This window comes from Sus scrofa, chromosome 9, assembly GCF_000003025.6.
Source record: "Sus scrofa isolate TJ Tabasco breed Duroc chromosome 9, Sscrofa11.1, whole genome shotgun sequence".
NCBI lineage: Eukaryota > Metazoa > Chordata > Mammalia > Artiodactyla > Suidae > Sus > Sus scrofa.
Genome location: NC_010451.4, coordinates 50,782,667 through 50,800,189, shown reverse-complemented (window position 1 = coordinate 50,800,189; position 17,523 = coordinate 50,782,667). Strand labels below are relative to the sequence as shown.

General features: G+C 37.4%; 1 protein-coding gene across 1 annotated transcript; it reads right to left on the bottom strand.

Moving 5' to 3' along the window:
* Nucleotides 1,027-1,963, bottom strand: LOC100525476 (olfactory receptor 8B3-like). Its single transcript, XM_003129967.3, has one exon. It carries the CDS (start codon nucleotides 1,960-1,962, stop codon nucleotides 1,027-1,029), a length of 936 nt encoding a protein of 311 aa, XP_003130015.1. The 5' UTR covers nucleotide 1,963.

Sequence of the window (17,523 nt, the reverse complement as noted above, 5' to 3'; positions counted from 1 at the left end):
CCCGAGGGACCTCTTATGTACTGACTGTGTCTCTTTGCATGGTGGGCTAGGACACGCTCATGGGAAATTTTTCCTCCCACACCCTCTTCTCTGAATTACAAGACCCTGAAAACATTTCATTTCACACTATTTTTTACATAAAGTCTGCTTTCAAAGAAAAGTTTGCTCATACCTTCTAGTTCTTAAAAGAAAACTTAAATGAAGTAGACAGAAAGTATACTAGAAAGAGTAGTAGACCTGAAATCAGAAGGCTAAGCGTGCATTCGACACTTTTTCATAAGGAACTTGTGTGACTTTGACTAAATCATCAACCTCTCTGACTTTCAGTATTCTTTCCATATAATAAATATGTATGGAACACCAAATGTGCCACTTCTAATGTTGAGAGGAATATGTAATCTCTGAGGTAAATGTGAAAGGAGCTTGTAAATGCATCATATTCACAGCTTGCAAGTGGGGTGTGTTTGAGGAGAGTCTTTATGGAATCTGCTATAACTGAGAGACACAGGCATTGAAAGGAGTCATATTCCTGACAACTGCAGGGAGAAGGAGAAGTGGAGAAACAGCTTATCTCATTCATGCTTCCAATGGCCCCAGCGGCATTTCAGAAACCCCCCAATGCACAAGATATTACTTTACTGATCACCCAAAATGATTTTAAAAAGCCAAATGAGTCACTTTACTAATGACGCTAAAAAGCCAAATGTGTTACTTTACTAATCATTAGCAGAACCATTTCTGCTTTTCCAAGTGAAAAAAGGGAAAATTCATAAGGATAACTTAAAAATAAACATGAGCTTACTTCTTAATGTTTTTCATAAAAAGACATAGGATGGAAAAAGAAAGGAAAATGGACAGAGTGAAAAAAGATGTACACTAATAAATTGGAAATGGCTGGAGAAAAGACCCAAAATTCCTTCACCAAGAGGAGAAAGAAATAAGGTAAGAAGACTGCCACTAAAAATATTATCAATAAACACGTTGAATCTCCTACCCACTGACGACACCCACAGACACAGATTCTAATCAAAACCAGAATCTTCTCCTCAGGGTTTTTCGCAGAGCAAATTTAACATCTTTGTTCCGCAAACTGTAAATTAAGGGATTCATCATGGGAACCACATTGGTATAAAAGACAGAAGAGATTTTCCCCTTATCCATAGACCCAGAAGATGATGGTTGGAGGTACATAATTTCCCCCGATGCAAAGAACAGAGAAATTGCAATTATGTGGGAACTGCAGGTGCTGAAGGCTTTGGACCTGCTCTCCATGGAGCTGATGCGAAGGATGTTGGACAGGATGAGCCCATAAGAGACAAAGATGGTGAGACTGGGCACAATGATGTTGATGCATGACGCAATGAAGAGTACAATTTCATTGATGTAGGTACTTGTGCAAGAGAGCTGGAGCAGAGGGAGGATGTCACAGAAGTAGTGGTTGATGGTATTTGCATCACAGAAGGTCAGTCTCAGCATGCATCCAGTGTGAGCCATGGCACCAGAAAGTGCCATCAAGTAGCAAGCAAGCATAAGGCTGGAACACACTTTGGGGGACATGGCAATGTTATACAACAGGGGGTTACAGATGGCCACATAGCGATCATACGCCATTGCAGTCAGCACATAGCATTCAGAAAGAATTAAAAAACCGAAAAAGAAGAGCTGAGTCATGCACCCCAGGTAAGAGATAATCTTCTTCTCTGATAAAAAATGTGTGAGCATTTCTGGTGTAAACACTGAGGAATAGCAGAGATCTATGAAGGACAAGTTGAGGAGGAAGAAGTACATGGGGGTGTGCAGGTGTGAATTCAGCCCAATTACTGTGATCAAGCCAAAATTTCCCAGCACAGTGACCATATACATTGCTAGGAACAGCAAGAACAAAGGAAGTTGGAGAGCTGGATGGTCCGTTAAGCCCACCAGAATGAAGTCAGTCACAAATGAACCATTTCCAGGAGCCATTCTTCTCTAAGAGGATCTGGGGACACAGGAGGAAAGGGTTACATTAGAGATCAACTCAGCTCTCCTCACTACAGCTCCCCCTACAAGAGGGTGTATAGACTGGGCATGGCTGAGACTAGCCCAGCCTGCACCCACAGCATCTGCCCCTATCATTATCATGACTGGGAATGCCAAGGACTTTCCCTTTCTCAAGTCTTGATAAGCTCAAGAAAACAAAGAGCATCACAGACTTAGCCCACAGAGGGAAGGCAGTGCTGCAATATGCAAACATGGCTGCTGGGCAAAACTAAGGGGTAAGAGAGAGGGACAGACCAGGACAGAAAGTCCTTCTCTCACCTCACCATTTCTTCACTCCCTAAGCCCTCTCCTCACCAATAAAAGTGGAGTCAGAGACCTCAGCTACCTGGGGTCTGCTAACCTCTAATGAAGATTAGACCTGCTGGGGTGAGAACCAAGAAGATTGCCTATACCCAAATCCTATGGGACCAAAGCCTCAGAGAGGTTAAGCAGGAGACTGTCTGCCCAGGGAAATTCTTTGTGACTGAGATATTGCACTTTCTGAGTCTCCTAATTTCTGAACACTCTCTGATCTCTCTGGATCCCATTCTCAAGCAGCAGGGAAAAATAAACAGCATTATTACCAGGTTTTCCACTTGATAAGACATAGAAGATTGAATGTGAGTTTCATGATACAACACGCTTGTTTATAAACAGGGCAGAAGCTTGTTCAGTGTCTCCCCTACGGAATAGAGTCTACATGTAACATGAAATAAGGGAGTTGCTATTTCCACCCTGGATCAGTTCTCTCTTTAATTCTTTAGGGACCAATATTTTAATCCAGTTTACATGTCACTCAAGAGACTGTACATCCTCTAAGGTAGAGGCAAAAATAAACTCCCATCTTCCTAATATCTTCATCTCTTAAGAGAAATCTTTGTCTATATTCTTTCTCTGTATTTTCCAGCCCTAAATGGAAAATTACCAGAGTCTACTTACAGATTTCTTCAAATCTTTACCTGAAATTTTTCAAAGACTCTAGTAACTCATTTCAGTTTTTTTCTCTCCAGAGTTATCTGGGGGAAAAAAATATGTAATGCCTTTATCCCTTCTAAAATTTTTACATTTAAACCTCCACTGGAAATTTCTACCTGAAAATCCAACTGGACCCCTAAATGTAGTATTTCGTTAGCTGAGGTTTTCAATTCCTTCTCATTATAGAAGGGAGTGAGTACTATAGAGTTGAATGGTATGGGTTTGAATCCTAACCCCATGCTTACTAACTTGGGCATGGTACTGAACTCTCCACACCTCAGGTCCACAATTTCTTTTTTTTTTTTTTAATGAGAGTTGCAACGTTTATTTCAAGTTCTCTCTTGTTTTGTTTTTTTGGGTTTTTTTTGTATTTTTTTTTTTCTTTTTTGCCACACAGGCAGTATGTGGGAATTCCTGGGCCAGGGATTGAACCTACGCCGCCCAGCAGCAACCAGAGCCACAGCGGTGAGAACGCAGGAGCCTCAACCCGCTAGGCCATCAGAGAACTCCCCACAATTTCTAAAATAGTGATAATAACAGTAGCATCTCTTTCACAGGGTTGTCTTAATGATTAAATGGAAAAAAATGTACATAAAATGGTTACAATGGTACTTGGCACGTGGTATATAGACAAACAATGTCAGCTGTCATTATCTTCTCAAAACTTCCAGGAGGGAGTTCCTGTCGTAGCACAGTGGTTAACGAATCCAACTAGGAACCATGAGGTTGCAGGTCTGACCCCTGGCCTTGCTCAGTGGGATAAGGATCCGGCGTTGCTGTGAGCTGTGGTGTAGGTCGCAGACACAGCTCGGATCCCACATTGCTGTGGCTCTGGTGTAGGCCGGCGGCTACAGCTCCGATTCGACCGCTAGCCTGGGAACCTCCATATGCCATGGGAGCAGCCCAAGAAATGGCAAAAAAAAAAAACTTCTGGGAGGTGCTCCATCATAATACTTATCTAACATTTTTCCTTTTAATTCGTACCATCCCTTGTAAGTTATAAGTTCTGCGAGGACAAACATCTCTTTTGTCTTGTTTACTACTTCTCTTGTGATATTATGCGTAGTACTCAGTACATGGTAGGCACTCCATAAACAATGCTGTAAACTGCATTGCTCTCTATTGAAAACCTTCAGAATATTTTTCACGCTTCTCACATACTAAGCATTAGAGTATACAGCCACACTGACTTCCATCCTTATCCCTCAGGCATCAAACAAGTCCAGGTACTATTTAGGTTTTAACTGAACTATACCGCTGAATTGTAATGACTCCAATTTTTATTCTAGCTTTTCCCACATACTCTCTTACTTAGCCATATACACAGCTATTAGAATAAGCTTTGAAAGCACAGATCTGCTTTAATTTAAGAACTTTCAATGATCCTCAGTTATCCACAGCTCAACTAAAATAATAAAAACATATTGAAACTTTGTAATAAAAGTATCCAAATTATGATTAAGTTTTGGATAAAATTTAAAAAGAAATCAAGTGAGAGTTGAACTTGATTTGGAAAATCATGAAATTACTTTTTGGAATATATTTAAGTGTTTTGAGCACATGAAGCATTGTGCAGACTCTTACTTTTCTCAACACATATGAAAAAAGTTGAGGAATGTCTGCATTTCACAGAACACAAGAGTATAATGAAAAATAGTAGCACTTTCCAGGTGAACTAAAGAATACATTTTAAATTTCAGTTTAAATCTGTATATACTCTCCTTTTATCATATGTGGGTTCGATCCCTGGCCTCGCTCAGTGGGTTAAGGATCCGGCGTTGCCGTGAGCTGTGGTTTCAGTGTTTACTGAAAATATATATCCCCCCAAATATTCATCTGTTAAGATAATACACTTTCTCATATCTCAGAAATGTAACTCCATGTTATCAATTAAAAAGTTTTCTTGCTTCATGTTACAGAATACAGAATTCTTAGTTAGGAATTCATTTAAAATAAGCCATTATTTTTATTACGTAGTAATAAATCTGGAAGTACCTGTCCTAGGATTGGGTCAGCAAGCAAACATTCTGAAGGACAAAAGACTTCCATTTCATCTGTGTTCAGATCATTGTCACTATTCCTCAAGATGTTCACCTTATGGTCATGAAATCACATCCATAGCTCCAAGGAGCACATCTACAGACAACTATTCCCACCATAGAAAGGAAGAGAACAAGGGAAAAGACCTCTTATCACAAATCTCTCTTAATATCATGAAGTAAATCTTCTCCAGAAGTGAATAGATGACCTCTATTTTTACTTCTTTATTTAGGATTATTTGCACATGGCCAACCTAGTTCCAGGAATTACTGAACAGATGATCATCTCCCATTTGCAGCCACTATTATGAATGAAAGTTTTGGCTTTAGGAAGGAGAGGAATATCTTCTGGGTAGGACCAACCCTGTCCGCCACAGTCAAAAAGTTTGTGAAAGATGTTTGTAAAAGGAACGTGTACTCATTCAATTTAGCTATAGAATATGTTGTTACTTTTAATTAAATTTATTTTAAGCTTCAAATTAACCCAACCGCTTTAACATATGAAAACTATGGTATAAATATGTGTATATGAAAATATGTATACATAATATTTGCATACACACTGCTTTGTGAACTAAAGGGAAAACAACATCATGCCATACTTAATAGGATTCCCTTGTTAGTCAGAAAGTGCCAGGCCCTTCCACTGTTCAAACTGCTCAATGTAAGAAGTGCCTCCAAAAGACTTCATTAAGAAAGTGAAAAAGACAAGGGAGTCCCCATCATGGCTCGGTGGTTAACGAACCTGACTAGCAACGATGAGGTTGTGGGTTCGATCCCTGGCCTCGCTCAGTGGGTTAAGGATCCGGCGTTGCCGTGAGCTGTGGTTGTGGCGTAGGCCGGCGGCTACAGCTCCCATTTGATCCCTAGCCTGGGAACCTCCATATGCCACTGGTATGGCCCTAAAAAGACTAAAGACAAACAAACAAAAAAAAAGAGAGACATCTCACAATTTAAAAAAAAAAAAGAAAGTGAAAAAACAACACAGAGAATGAAAGAAATATGTGCAAATCATAAATTTTATATGGACCTAGTACCCAGAATGTATAAACCACTTTTCCATTCAATAACTTTTTTAAAAATCCAAATTTTAAATGCACAAATTATTATAATAAACATTTCTCCAAATAGTATATACGAATAGCCCACAAACATATGAAATATGAAACAGGGAAATACAAATCAAAACCAAAGCAAAATATGATCTCATACACACTGGGATGGTACAAAAAAGGAGACAGATAATACTAAATGTTGAGAGGAAGTAAAGAAATTGAAAAGTCGGAGTTCCTGCCATGGCACAGAGGAAACGAATCCGACTAAGAACCATGAGGTTGCGGGTTCAATCCCTGGCCTCGCTCAGTGGGCTAAGGATCCAGTGTTGCCATGAGCTGTGGTGTAGGTCGAAGACATGGCTTGGATCTGGTGTTGCTGTGGCTGTGGTGTAGGCCGGCAGCTGTAGCTCTGATTCGACCCCCATCCTGGGAACCTCCATATGCCACAGGTGCAGCCAAGAAAGAAAGAAGGAAGGAAGGAAGGAAGGAAGGAAGGAAGGAAGGAAGGAAGGAAGGAAGGAAAGAAAGAAAGAAAGAAAGAAAGAAAGAAAGAAAGAAAGAAAGAAAGAAAGAAAGAAAGAAAGAAAGAAAGAAAGAAGGAAAGAAGGAAGGAAGGAAGGAAAGAAGGAAAGAAAGAAAGAAAGAAAGAAAGAAGGAAGGAAAGAAGGAAGGAAAGAAGGAAAGAAAGAAAGAAAGGAAAGAAAGGAAAGAAAGAAAAGAAAGAAAGAAAGAAAGAAGGAAGGAAGGAAAGAAGGAAAGAAAGAAAGAAAGGAAAGAAAGGAAAGAAAGAAAAGAAAGAAAGAAAGAAAGAAAGAAGGAAGGAAGGAAAGAAGGAAAGAAGGAAGGAAGGAAAGAAGGAAAGAAGGAAGGAAGGAAAGAAGGAAAGAAAGAAAGAAAGAAAGAAAGAAAGAAAGAAAGAAAGAAAGAAAGAAAGATTGAAGAGTCATGTACTACTGGTTGGAATGTCAAATGGTACAGCCACTTGGGAAAGCAATCTAGCAGTTCCTCAAAAATGTGAAAATAAAACTACCATATGTCTTCCTTACCTAGGTATAAGCCTAAGAGAAAAATATCCATCAAAATATGTATAGGAAGCAGAAAAATGTAAATGTCCATCAGCTGATAAATGGATAAACAAATGTAAATATCCATATAGTGAAATATTATTCTATAAATAAAAGAGAACAAAGTACCTTTAAAAGTTACCTTAAAATCTAAGCTAATGTCAGACTCACTATGGATGAACTTGAAAATAATATGCTAAGTGAAAGAAGCCGATCACAAAAGACCACATATTGCATTATTTCATTATATGAAATATCAAGAACATTCAAATCTATAGAGTCGTGAAAGAGATGAATGTTTTCAGAGAACTGGGAGAAAGGGAGTTGAGGAGTAATAGCTACAGTGAATGAGATTTCTCTAGGGGATGATGAAAATGTTGCAAAATTGGTTGTGGTATGATTGTACAGCTCTGTGAAAAAACTAAAAATTATTGGATTTTACAAACTAAATGTGAGTATCATACAGTGCATGAATAATATCAAGAAAGTTTTTATCAGAAAAAATAGTAAAACTTTATTTTAAAAAAGATAGAGAAATAAAAATAAGAAAATATTTCAACATGAATGAAAATATAAACACAACATATCAAAATATAGGCTTACAAGACACTATATGGCATCTAAGTGCCTACCTTAGAAATGAAGAGAGATTTCAAATCAGACCTAAACTTTCATCTTATGAAACTGCAAAGGAACATCAAGTTAAAACCAAATCCAACAAAAAACACAAGTTAAATGGAAAAATAGAATGATAATGACAACAGCAAAAAATTAAAAACAAGAAACAGAAGATCAGTTAATCTAAAGATGTGTTTTGAGATTATTAAAAGCAATAGTTATCTAGCCAGACAAATATCAGAAATATGAGGGAACATTGTGAACAAATTATACTAATAAATTTGATAACCATGAAGACTAAATTTGTTGAAAGACGAAAAATGCCAAAATTCACCTTAGAAGAAGTAGATAAATAGAATGGTCTTATAGCTATAAAATAATTTAATCTTCAGTTTAAAACCTTCTTACAAAAAAAAAAAATTGGGAGTTCCCATCATGGCTCAGTGGTTAATGAATCTGACTAGGGACCATGAGGTTGCAGGTTCGATCCCTGGCCTTGCTCAGTGGGTTAAGGATCCGGCGTTGCCGTGAGCTATGGTGTAGGTCGCGTTGCTGTGGCTTTGGCATAGGCCGGCAGCTACAGCTCCGATTAGACCCCTAGCCTGGGAACCTCCATATGCCTCGGAAGCGGCCCCAGAAAAGGCAAAAAGAAAAAAATTAATTAATTAATTTTTAAAAATGGGAACCCAGATAGTTCTATTATTAAAATCTACCAAATATTTACAAAAGATCTAATAGTAATTCTACACAAGCTGAAAAACTTTAAAACAAGGAAATTTTACAGTTCATTCTATAAAATAAGCATTACCCCTAATGCCAAAACCATACAAAATAATTTACAAGACAACTGAAGATCAAAAATTTTCATATACATATATGCAAAACTTTTTTTAAAGTTTTAGCAAATTGAACTCAGGAATATGTAAAAACAAAAATGCATCATGAAAAGTAAGTTTTATCTTAGGAACGCAATGTCAGTTTAATAGTTGAATAAAAAATATAATTCTCCATATTAAAAGAGTAAAGTAGTAAAATTAAGTGATTGTCCAAACAATGCAGAAAAACCATTTTCAAAAACTACAAATAGAAGGGAAGGTAATTTCCTGAACCTAACAAAGATTACCTACCCAAAAAAAAAAAATCTACAGCTAACTTCACATTTAAAGATAAAGAGTGAGTCTAAAATGTCTAAATCTGGAAACAGCATGAGAATTTCCTCTCTTATTACTGCTTTTTGACATTGAACCAGAAGTCATATGGAGTCCTATAAAACAATAAAAATAAATAAATGGTAGGAATGTTGCCAAGAAAAAAATAAGGTTATTTCTATTATAAAAGGACATAAGTGCATTAAAATCCTAACAAGTCTAAAAAATAATCCTATCTGGACTCAAACACCCTCGGCAATTCGGAGACTATAAGATCAATATTATTTCTGTTCATTAGCAGTGAACAATTGTAAATCTAAATTTTTCAAAATTTGTACCATTTATAATAGCTCCAAAAATAATGGAAACTTAAGTATAAATCTAATAAAATATGTGCAAGATCTGGACACTGTGGATTATTAAAAAAAAATAACAAGGAAAGAGATTAAAGAATATCTATATAAATGGAAAGGTAAACGGTGTTCATGAATTTAAAGATGAATATTATTGAGATGCTCACTCCGTCTAAACTGATGTATATACTCCATGCAATTGCATTAAATTCTAAGCACAATTATTTACAGAAAGTTGATTCTAAATTTATGTGGAAACCCAAAAGAACAAAAATAGCCAAAACAATATTTTAAAGGAACAGACTTGGAAAACTCACATTACCTGACTTCAGCAGTTACTATAACACAACAACAGTCAAAACAAGCAACTGTTACAAAAGATTCATAATTTCTATAATACATAATTTCTATCTATATACATCTACATACATCAAGATCTACAATACATCAAGTTAATTGACCTTAACAAAAATGCAAAGGCATATTAATGAAGAAATTATAGGCTTTACAAACAATGAGGCAGGAATAATTATGCATTTATTCTAAAAACAAACATAAAAACAACAAATTATGCATTTATTCTAAAAACAAACATAAAAACAACAAACTCAATCCGTACCTCATATTAACAAAAAATATCATAGATATTAATGTAAAACATAAAACTTAAGCCTTTTAGAAGTTCTCTTGTGGCACAGTGGATTAAGAATCCAGCCTTGTCACTGCAGCTGCTTGGGTCACTACTGTGGCACAGATTCTATCCCTAGCCCAGGAAATTCCACACGCCACAGGCATGCAAAAAAAAAAAAAAAAAAAAAAAAACTAAGACTTTTATTTTATTTTATTGTCTTTTTGCCACTTCTAAGGCCACATCTGCGGGATATATAGGTTCCCAGGCTAGGGGTCTAATCAGAGCTGTAGCTGCCAGCCTATGCCAGAGCCACAGCAATGTGGGATCAGAGCCGCGTCTGCAATCTACACCACAGCTCATGACAACACCGGATCCTCAACCCACTGAGCAAGGCCAGGGATCAAACCCACAACCTCATGGTTCCTAGTTGGATTCATTAACCACTGAGCCACGACGGGAACTCCTAAGACTTTTAAAAGATAAAAGATTTGTGACCAAGTGTCCATCAATAGATGAATGGATAAATAATGTATGTATGTATAAAAATATGTATGTATATACACAATGGAATATTACTCAACGGTAAAAAAGAACAAAATCTTTGCATTTATGACACTTATGGATATAGAGGGTATTACAAAATATGTCCAAGAAAGACAAATACTGTGTGATCTCACATGTGAACTCTAAAAGGCAAAACAAAGGAACAAACAAAACAAAATGAAAACAGACTCACAGATACAGAGAACAGGCAGTTTCTAGGACGGAGGGTATGTGCGAGATGAGAGAAATAGGTGAAAAGAATTAAGAGGTACAAACTTTCTTTTTTTTTTTTTGCTTTTTAGGGCCACACCTACAGCATATTGAGGTTCCCAGGCTGGGAGGCGAATTGGAGCTACAGCTGCCAGCCTATTCCACAGCCACAGCGACGCAAATCCGAGCCCCGTCTGCAGCCTACACCACACCTCACAGCAACGCTGGATCCTTAAGCCACTGAGCAAGTCCAGGAATCGAACCTGAACTACTAGTCGGGTTTGTTAACCACTGAGCCATGACCAGGAACTCCTGAAATTTCAGTTATAAAATAAGTCATGGGGATATAATCTATAGCATCAGAAAATTGTCAGTAATACTTAATAACTTCATATGGCTACAGATGGTTACTAGACTTAACCATGGTGATCATTTCATAATATATTTAAATATTGACTCACTCTGTTACACAGGTGAAATAACATAATATTATACATCAATTCTATTCCAATAAAACAAAACAATGACAAAGAGAGACAATCTTAAAAGAAGCCGAGAGAAAAAAGCAGTTTGCCTATATGGAACAAAGGTAAGAATTACAGTGGAACTCTCATTGGAAAAAAATGCAATCAAGAAAAGAGGAGACTGGAGTTTCTGTTGAGGCACAGCAGAAATGAATCCAATTAGTAACCATGAGGATGCGGGTTTGATCCCTGGGCTTGTAGGATCCGCATTACTGTGAGCTGTAGTGTAAGTCACAGATGCAGCTCAGAACTGGCATGGCTGTGGCCGTGGCTGTGGTGTAGGTCAGCAACTGCAGCTCAGATTCAGCCCCTAGCCTGGGAACTTCCATATGCCACAGGAGCAGCCCTAAAAACCAAAAATAAAGAAAAAAAAAGTAGATTAAAATGTTTAAAGTGTTGAAATATAAAAATTCATCAACCTGAAATTAAATATCCAGAATCATGCTTCAAATTGAAGGTTAAATAGTGACTTTCTCAGACAAACAAAATCTGAGAATTTGTTGCTGGCATACCTGCCTTGCCAGAAATATTAAAAGAAGTTCTACAGGTCAGGAGTTTGAATTGACATAAAAAAGAGCATCAGAGAAAGAATGAATGTTGGTAAAATGAAACATTTTATTTTTCTTATTCTTAATTTATCTAGAAGATAACTGTGTATTTAAAATAAATACATCAGTAATTACAACACAGATCTGTGAAAGGAGTAACATCAGGGCTATGGGAGGAATGGAGGAAAGAAGTAGAAATATTCTAAGGTACCTGCACAACACATGATAAAGTATAGTATTATTTGTCTTTTTTTTTTTTTTTTGTCTTTTTAGGGCCACATCCACAGCATATTGAGGCTCCCAGGCTAGAGGTCTAATTGGAGCTGTAGCCACTGGCCTACACTACAGCCACAGCAATGCCAAATTGGATCCACGTCTGACCTATCCCACAGCTCACAGCAATGCCAGATCCTTGACCCACTGAGCAAGGTCAGGGATTGAACCTGCATCCTTATGGATACTAGTCAGATTTGTTTTCACTGAGCCACAATGGGAACTCCAGTATAGTATTATTTGGATTACATTAATTTAAAATGTGTAATGTAAACTATATGGTAACCAGTGTAAATAGTTTAAAAGAAGTATAATTGATATGTCAAAGAAGAGATAAAACGGAATAATAGAAGATGCTCAAATAAATCCGGAGAAGGAGAAAAAGTAGAAGAAGAAAAGAAACAACATGTGCACAAGCAGAAAGCACTTATAAATTTGATAGCTATTAACCCAACTATATTAACACAGATAATTTCCAATGTACAATGGTTTGACTTATGATTTTTCAATTTTACAATGGTTCCAAAGCAATGTGTATTCAGTAGAACCAGAACTTTAAATGTGATCTTTTCCCAGGCTAGTGATACCCGATTTGATTCTTCTTGTGATGAAAGAAAGGTGCACCTCCCAGTCACCCATGTGACCACAAGGCCAAACAACGAATACACTCACAACCATGCTGCTTTACACTTTCAGTACAGTATTCAATAAATTACATGAGATATTTAACACTTTATTGTAAAATAGGCATTGTGTTAGATGATTTTGCCCAAGTGTAGGTTACTGTAAGTTTTCTGGGCATATTGAAATTAGGCTAGGATACACCACGATGTTTGGTAGGTTAAGTGTTGTGAATGCATTTTTTCTTTCTTTCTTTCTTTCTTTCTTTCTTTCTTTCTTTCTTTCTTTCTTTCTTTCTTCCTTCCTTCCTTCCTTCCTTCCTTCCTTCCTTTTCTTTCTTTTTTCTTCCTTCCTCCCTTTCTTTTCTTTTTACAGCTACACTTGCAGCATATGGAAGTTCCCAGGCTAGGGGCAGAATCAAAGCTGCAGCTGCATGCCTATGCCACAGCCGCCGCAACACCAGACATGAGCTGCACCTGCTACCTATGCCAGAGCTTGCCACAACAAAGGATAATTAACCCACTGAGCGAGGCCAGAGATTGAACTTGCATCCTCACGAAGACTATGTTGGCTTCTTAATCCTCTGAGTCACAATGGGAATGCTATGAATCCATTTCAACTCAAGATGGGGAAATCCATCATAAGTCAAGAAAGATCTGTAGTGGAGTTACTGTTGTGGCGCAGTGGTTAACGAATCCGACTAGTAACCATGAGGATGCGGGTTCAATCCCTGGCCTTGCTCAGTGGGTTAAGGATCCAGTGTTGCCGTGAGCTGTGGTGTAGGTCACAGACGCGGCTTGGATCCCATGCTGCTGTGGCTCTGGCATAGGCTGGCGGCTACAGCTCAGTTTAGACCCCTAGCCTGGGAACATCCATATGCCACAGAAAAGGCAAAAGACCAAAAAAAAAAAAGAAAAGAAAAGAAAAGATCTGTAGTTACTTTAAATGTGACCAGTCTACATTCATTAATAAAAAGAAATTTTTAGAGTGGATAATGAAACAAGCCCCAACTATACACTGTCTTTAAGAAACTCATTTTAAATATAAAGATTTAGGTTAAAAGTAAAAGGATAACATTGAAAATCAACTATATTTAATGAAAAATAAAAATGTTTTAAAAGGAAAAGGATGGAAGTTCTTTGTGACTCAGCAGGTTAAGAACCTGACATAGCGTCCATAAGGATGTGGGTTTGATCCCTGGCCCCTCTCAGGGGGTTAAGGATCTGGCATTGCCAGAAGCTGCAGTTCCGGATGCAGCTCAGATCCGATGTTGCTGTGGCTGTGACATGGGCCAGCAGCTACAGCTCCAGTTAGACCCCTGGCCCGGGAACTTCCATATGCTGCAGATACAGGTGTAAAAAGAAAAAAAAAAAAAGGTAAAAAGATGGAGAAATATATACATTCAAAAGAAAGCTGGAGTTTCCACCATGGTGCAGCGGAAACAAATCAGACTAGGAACCATGAGGTTGCAGGTTCAATCCCTGGACTCGCTCAGTGGGTTAAGGCTCTGGCATTGCTATAAGCTGTGGTGTAGGTCACAGACATGGCTCGGATCTGGCGTTGTTGTGGCTCTGGCGCAGGCTGGCAGCAACAGCTCCAATTTGACCCCTAGCCTGGGACCCTCCGTATGCCACAGGTGTGGCCCTAAAAAGACAAAAAGAGAAAGCTGGGGTCACTATATGAATTTCAGGAAGGAGATACAAGAACAAGGAAGCCTACCAGAGACATTTAATCTTCATTTAATTTAATTAAAAAGAGGCATCACATTCAAAAAGATGAATATCAACCAGGCAGAATATCCTTATATCAGTAAGGATGTAATTGAAATTTATAGAATTGAGAGATGGAATAATATCCAGCAGTAGCAGTAGACACACATTTTTCTCAGGCTTACAGTAAAAGGGGGTGAGTTTCTATTTCCCCTCACTAAGAGTGCTGATAAAAATAACAGTTTGAATGTCTGGGGTCAGCTAAGAACAAAGAAAAGGGCAGGCAGCTTGCTGCAGCCAGCACAGCTCTGAGCTGACTTCTGAGCCTTCTCCCCAGAAGGGAGGGAGAGGAATGGAGCATGCCTCCAACATCCTGGACCTTCCAACACTTGTCCTATAACCTGAGTTCCAGTGCAATTTACTCACAAAGCACTAATTCTGAACAAACATAAAAATATTCAGTTCCTGACATCTTGATGAACATTATTTTTGATACACTCTTGAAATTCAAAGTGAATTAAGGAGAAGATTCAAATAAAGAGATTAGTCTTTCAGTAAATGTAAGCTTGATAGGTATGACTTTTTCACTGTCAAATTTGATATGACTACTGCAGCTCTTCATACTAACAATGAAAGATCAGAAAGAGAAATTAAGGAAACAATTCAAATTACTATTGCATCAAAGAGAATACTATACTGAGGGATGAACCTACCTAAAGAGAAAAAAGGTCTATACTCTGAAAACTATAAGACACTGATGAAAGAAATCAATGATGACACAAACAGATGGAAAGTAAACCATGTTCTTAGATTAGAAGTATCAATACTGTCAAAATGACTGTACTACCAAAGGCAATTTACAGTTTCAATGCAATCCCTAATAAGTTAGCAATGACATTCTTCACAGAACCAGAACAAAATATTTTACAATTTATATGGAAACACAAAACACCCAGAAGAGCCAAAGCAATCTCGATAAAGAAAAGCAGAACTGGAGGAATCAGGCTTCCTGACTTCAGAATATACTACAAAGCTAAAGTCATCAAAAGAGTATAGTACTGGCACAAAAATAGAAATATAGATTAATGGAACAGGATGGAAAGCCCAGAAATAAACCCAAGCACCTCTGGTCGACTAATTTATGACAAAAGAGGCAAGAACATAGAGTGGAGGAAAGACACTTCAATAACTGGTGTTGGGAAAACTAGACAGCTACATGTGAAAGAATGAAATAGAATGCTCTCTAACACCATACACACAAATAAACTCAAAATGGGTTAAAGACCTAAAAATAAGGCCAGATACTATAAAACTCCAAAAGGAAAATATAGAACACTCTTTGACATAAATTGTGGCAATATCTTATTTGATCTTCTTTCTAGAATAATGAAAACTAAAACAAAAATAAACCAATGGGACCTAATTAAACTTAAAGCTTTTGGCACAGCAAAGGAAATCATAAAAGAGAAAAATGAAAAGACAATGTATAGAATGGGAGAAAAAAATTTGTAAATGAGGCAACTGACAAGGGATTAAGCTCTAACATAAGCAAATATCTCACAAAGCTCTCAATCAGAAAAAAAAAATCAAAAAATGGGCAGAAACTCTAAACAGACATTTCTTCAAAGACAAACAGATGGTCAAAAAGCACATGAAAAAATGTTCAACACCACTAATTATTAGAGAAATTCAAGTCAAAATTACAATGAGATATCACCGCATACCAGTCAGAATGGCCATGATTAAAAAGTCTACAAACAATAAATGCTGGAGAGGGTGTGGAAAAAGGGGAACCCTCCTATACTGTTGGTGGGAGTGTAAATTGGGTCAACCAACACAGAGGACAGTATGAAGGCTTCTTAAAAAACTAAACATAGAACTACTATATGATCCACCAATCCTACTCCCGGACATATATCCAGAGAAAACCGTAATTCAAAAAGATAAATGCACCCCAATGTTCACTGCAGCACTATTTACAATAGCCAAGACATGGAAGCAACTTAAATGTCCATTGACAGAAAAATGGATCAAGAAGATGTGGTATATGTACACAATGAGATATTAGCCCCCCAAAAATGAAATAATTACATTTGCAGCAACAGGGATGAACCTAGAGATTACCATATGATATCACTTACATGTGTAATCTAATAAAAATGATAAAAAGAACTTATTTCTAAAAGAAAATCAAACTCACAGATTTCAAAACCAATCTTATGGTTATCATAGGTGAAACCATTGAGGGGAGGAAACAATTGGGAGGGTGGGAATACCCACCTTTTCTGCCTTAAAGTCCTAAGAGTTAAGACCCAGTGTCACTTAGGTTACTCCTGATTGCTTTAAATGGTTATCTTAGTTTCTTGTCCTTAGAACATGGGATCAGAGGATATTTCCCTTTACCACATTCCCTTGAGACTAAATTGAGAAGAGACAGAGACCAGGCTGAAAAGAGCAATCCTTATCTTTCTCTGCTTTGGAGAAACAAATCTCCCAGATAAAAATCCCCATCACAGCACCCAAAAGACCACAGTTCTCAAACTCAATACTCTTTCAAAGGGTTTTTTTTAAATAAAATGAATAAACGATTAAATCTAAGTTCACTGGAATCCATATCTCCAATGACAGAGCTTCACGAGAATTCTAAACATACCTTAGTCAAAAACCTCACAAAAGTTTACCATTCTGGATTTGCCATTCATTTTTTTCCACTTAAAACCTTATAACCTCTGAAAATAAGCTAGAGAATGATAGAATGAACTACCTTCTTCCATACTGTCTATGAAAGGATTAAGGGCTGATCCACCTCTTCATTTAGGACTTTTCTTATGAAGTGGCTTATATAAGGAACTTATTTTTTCCTTTATTTAAATCACCTGCATTTCTATTTTAATTTGTTTCTATTTTCTCCATGTCTTTATTTTTTTTTTATTTCTTTATTTTATGACCATACCCAGGGCATATGGAAGTTCCCAGGCCAGAGACTGAATCTGAGTTACAGCTGCAGCAACACCAGATCCTTTAACCCACTACACCAGGCTGGGAATCAAGCCCACACATCCACAGTGACCTAAGCCGCTGCACTCAGATTCTTACCCACTGTGCCATGGTGGGAACTCCTCAACAGCTTTATACATTGGGTTCCCTTACTAAGATTTGGCATCAATAACAATAAAGGTTGCACAACTTCTAT

Coding starts and splice junctions, on each gene's coding strand:
- LOC100525476 (XM_003129967.3), bottom strand. CDS start 1,962: ATGGCTCCTGGAAATGGTTCATTTGTGACTGACTTCATTCTGGTGGGC.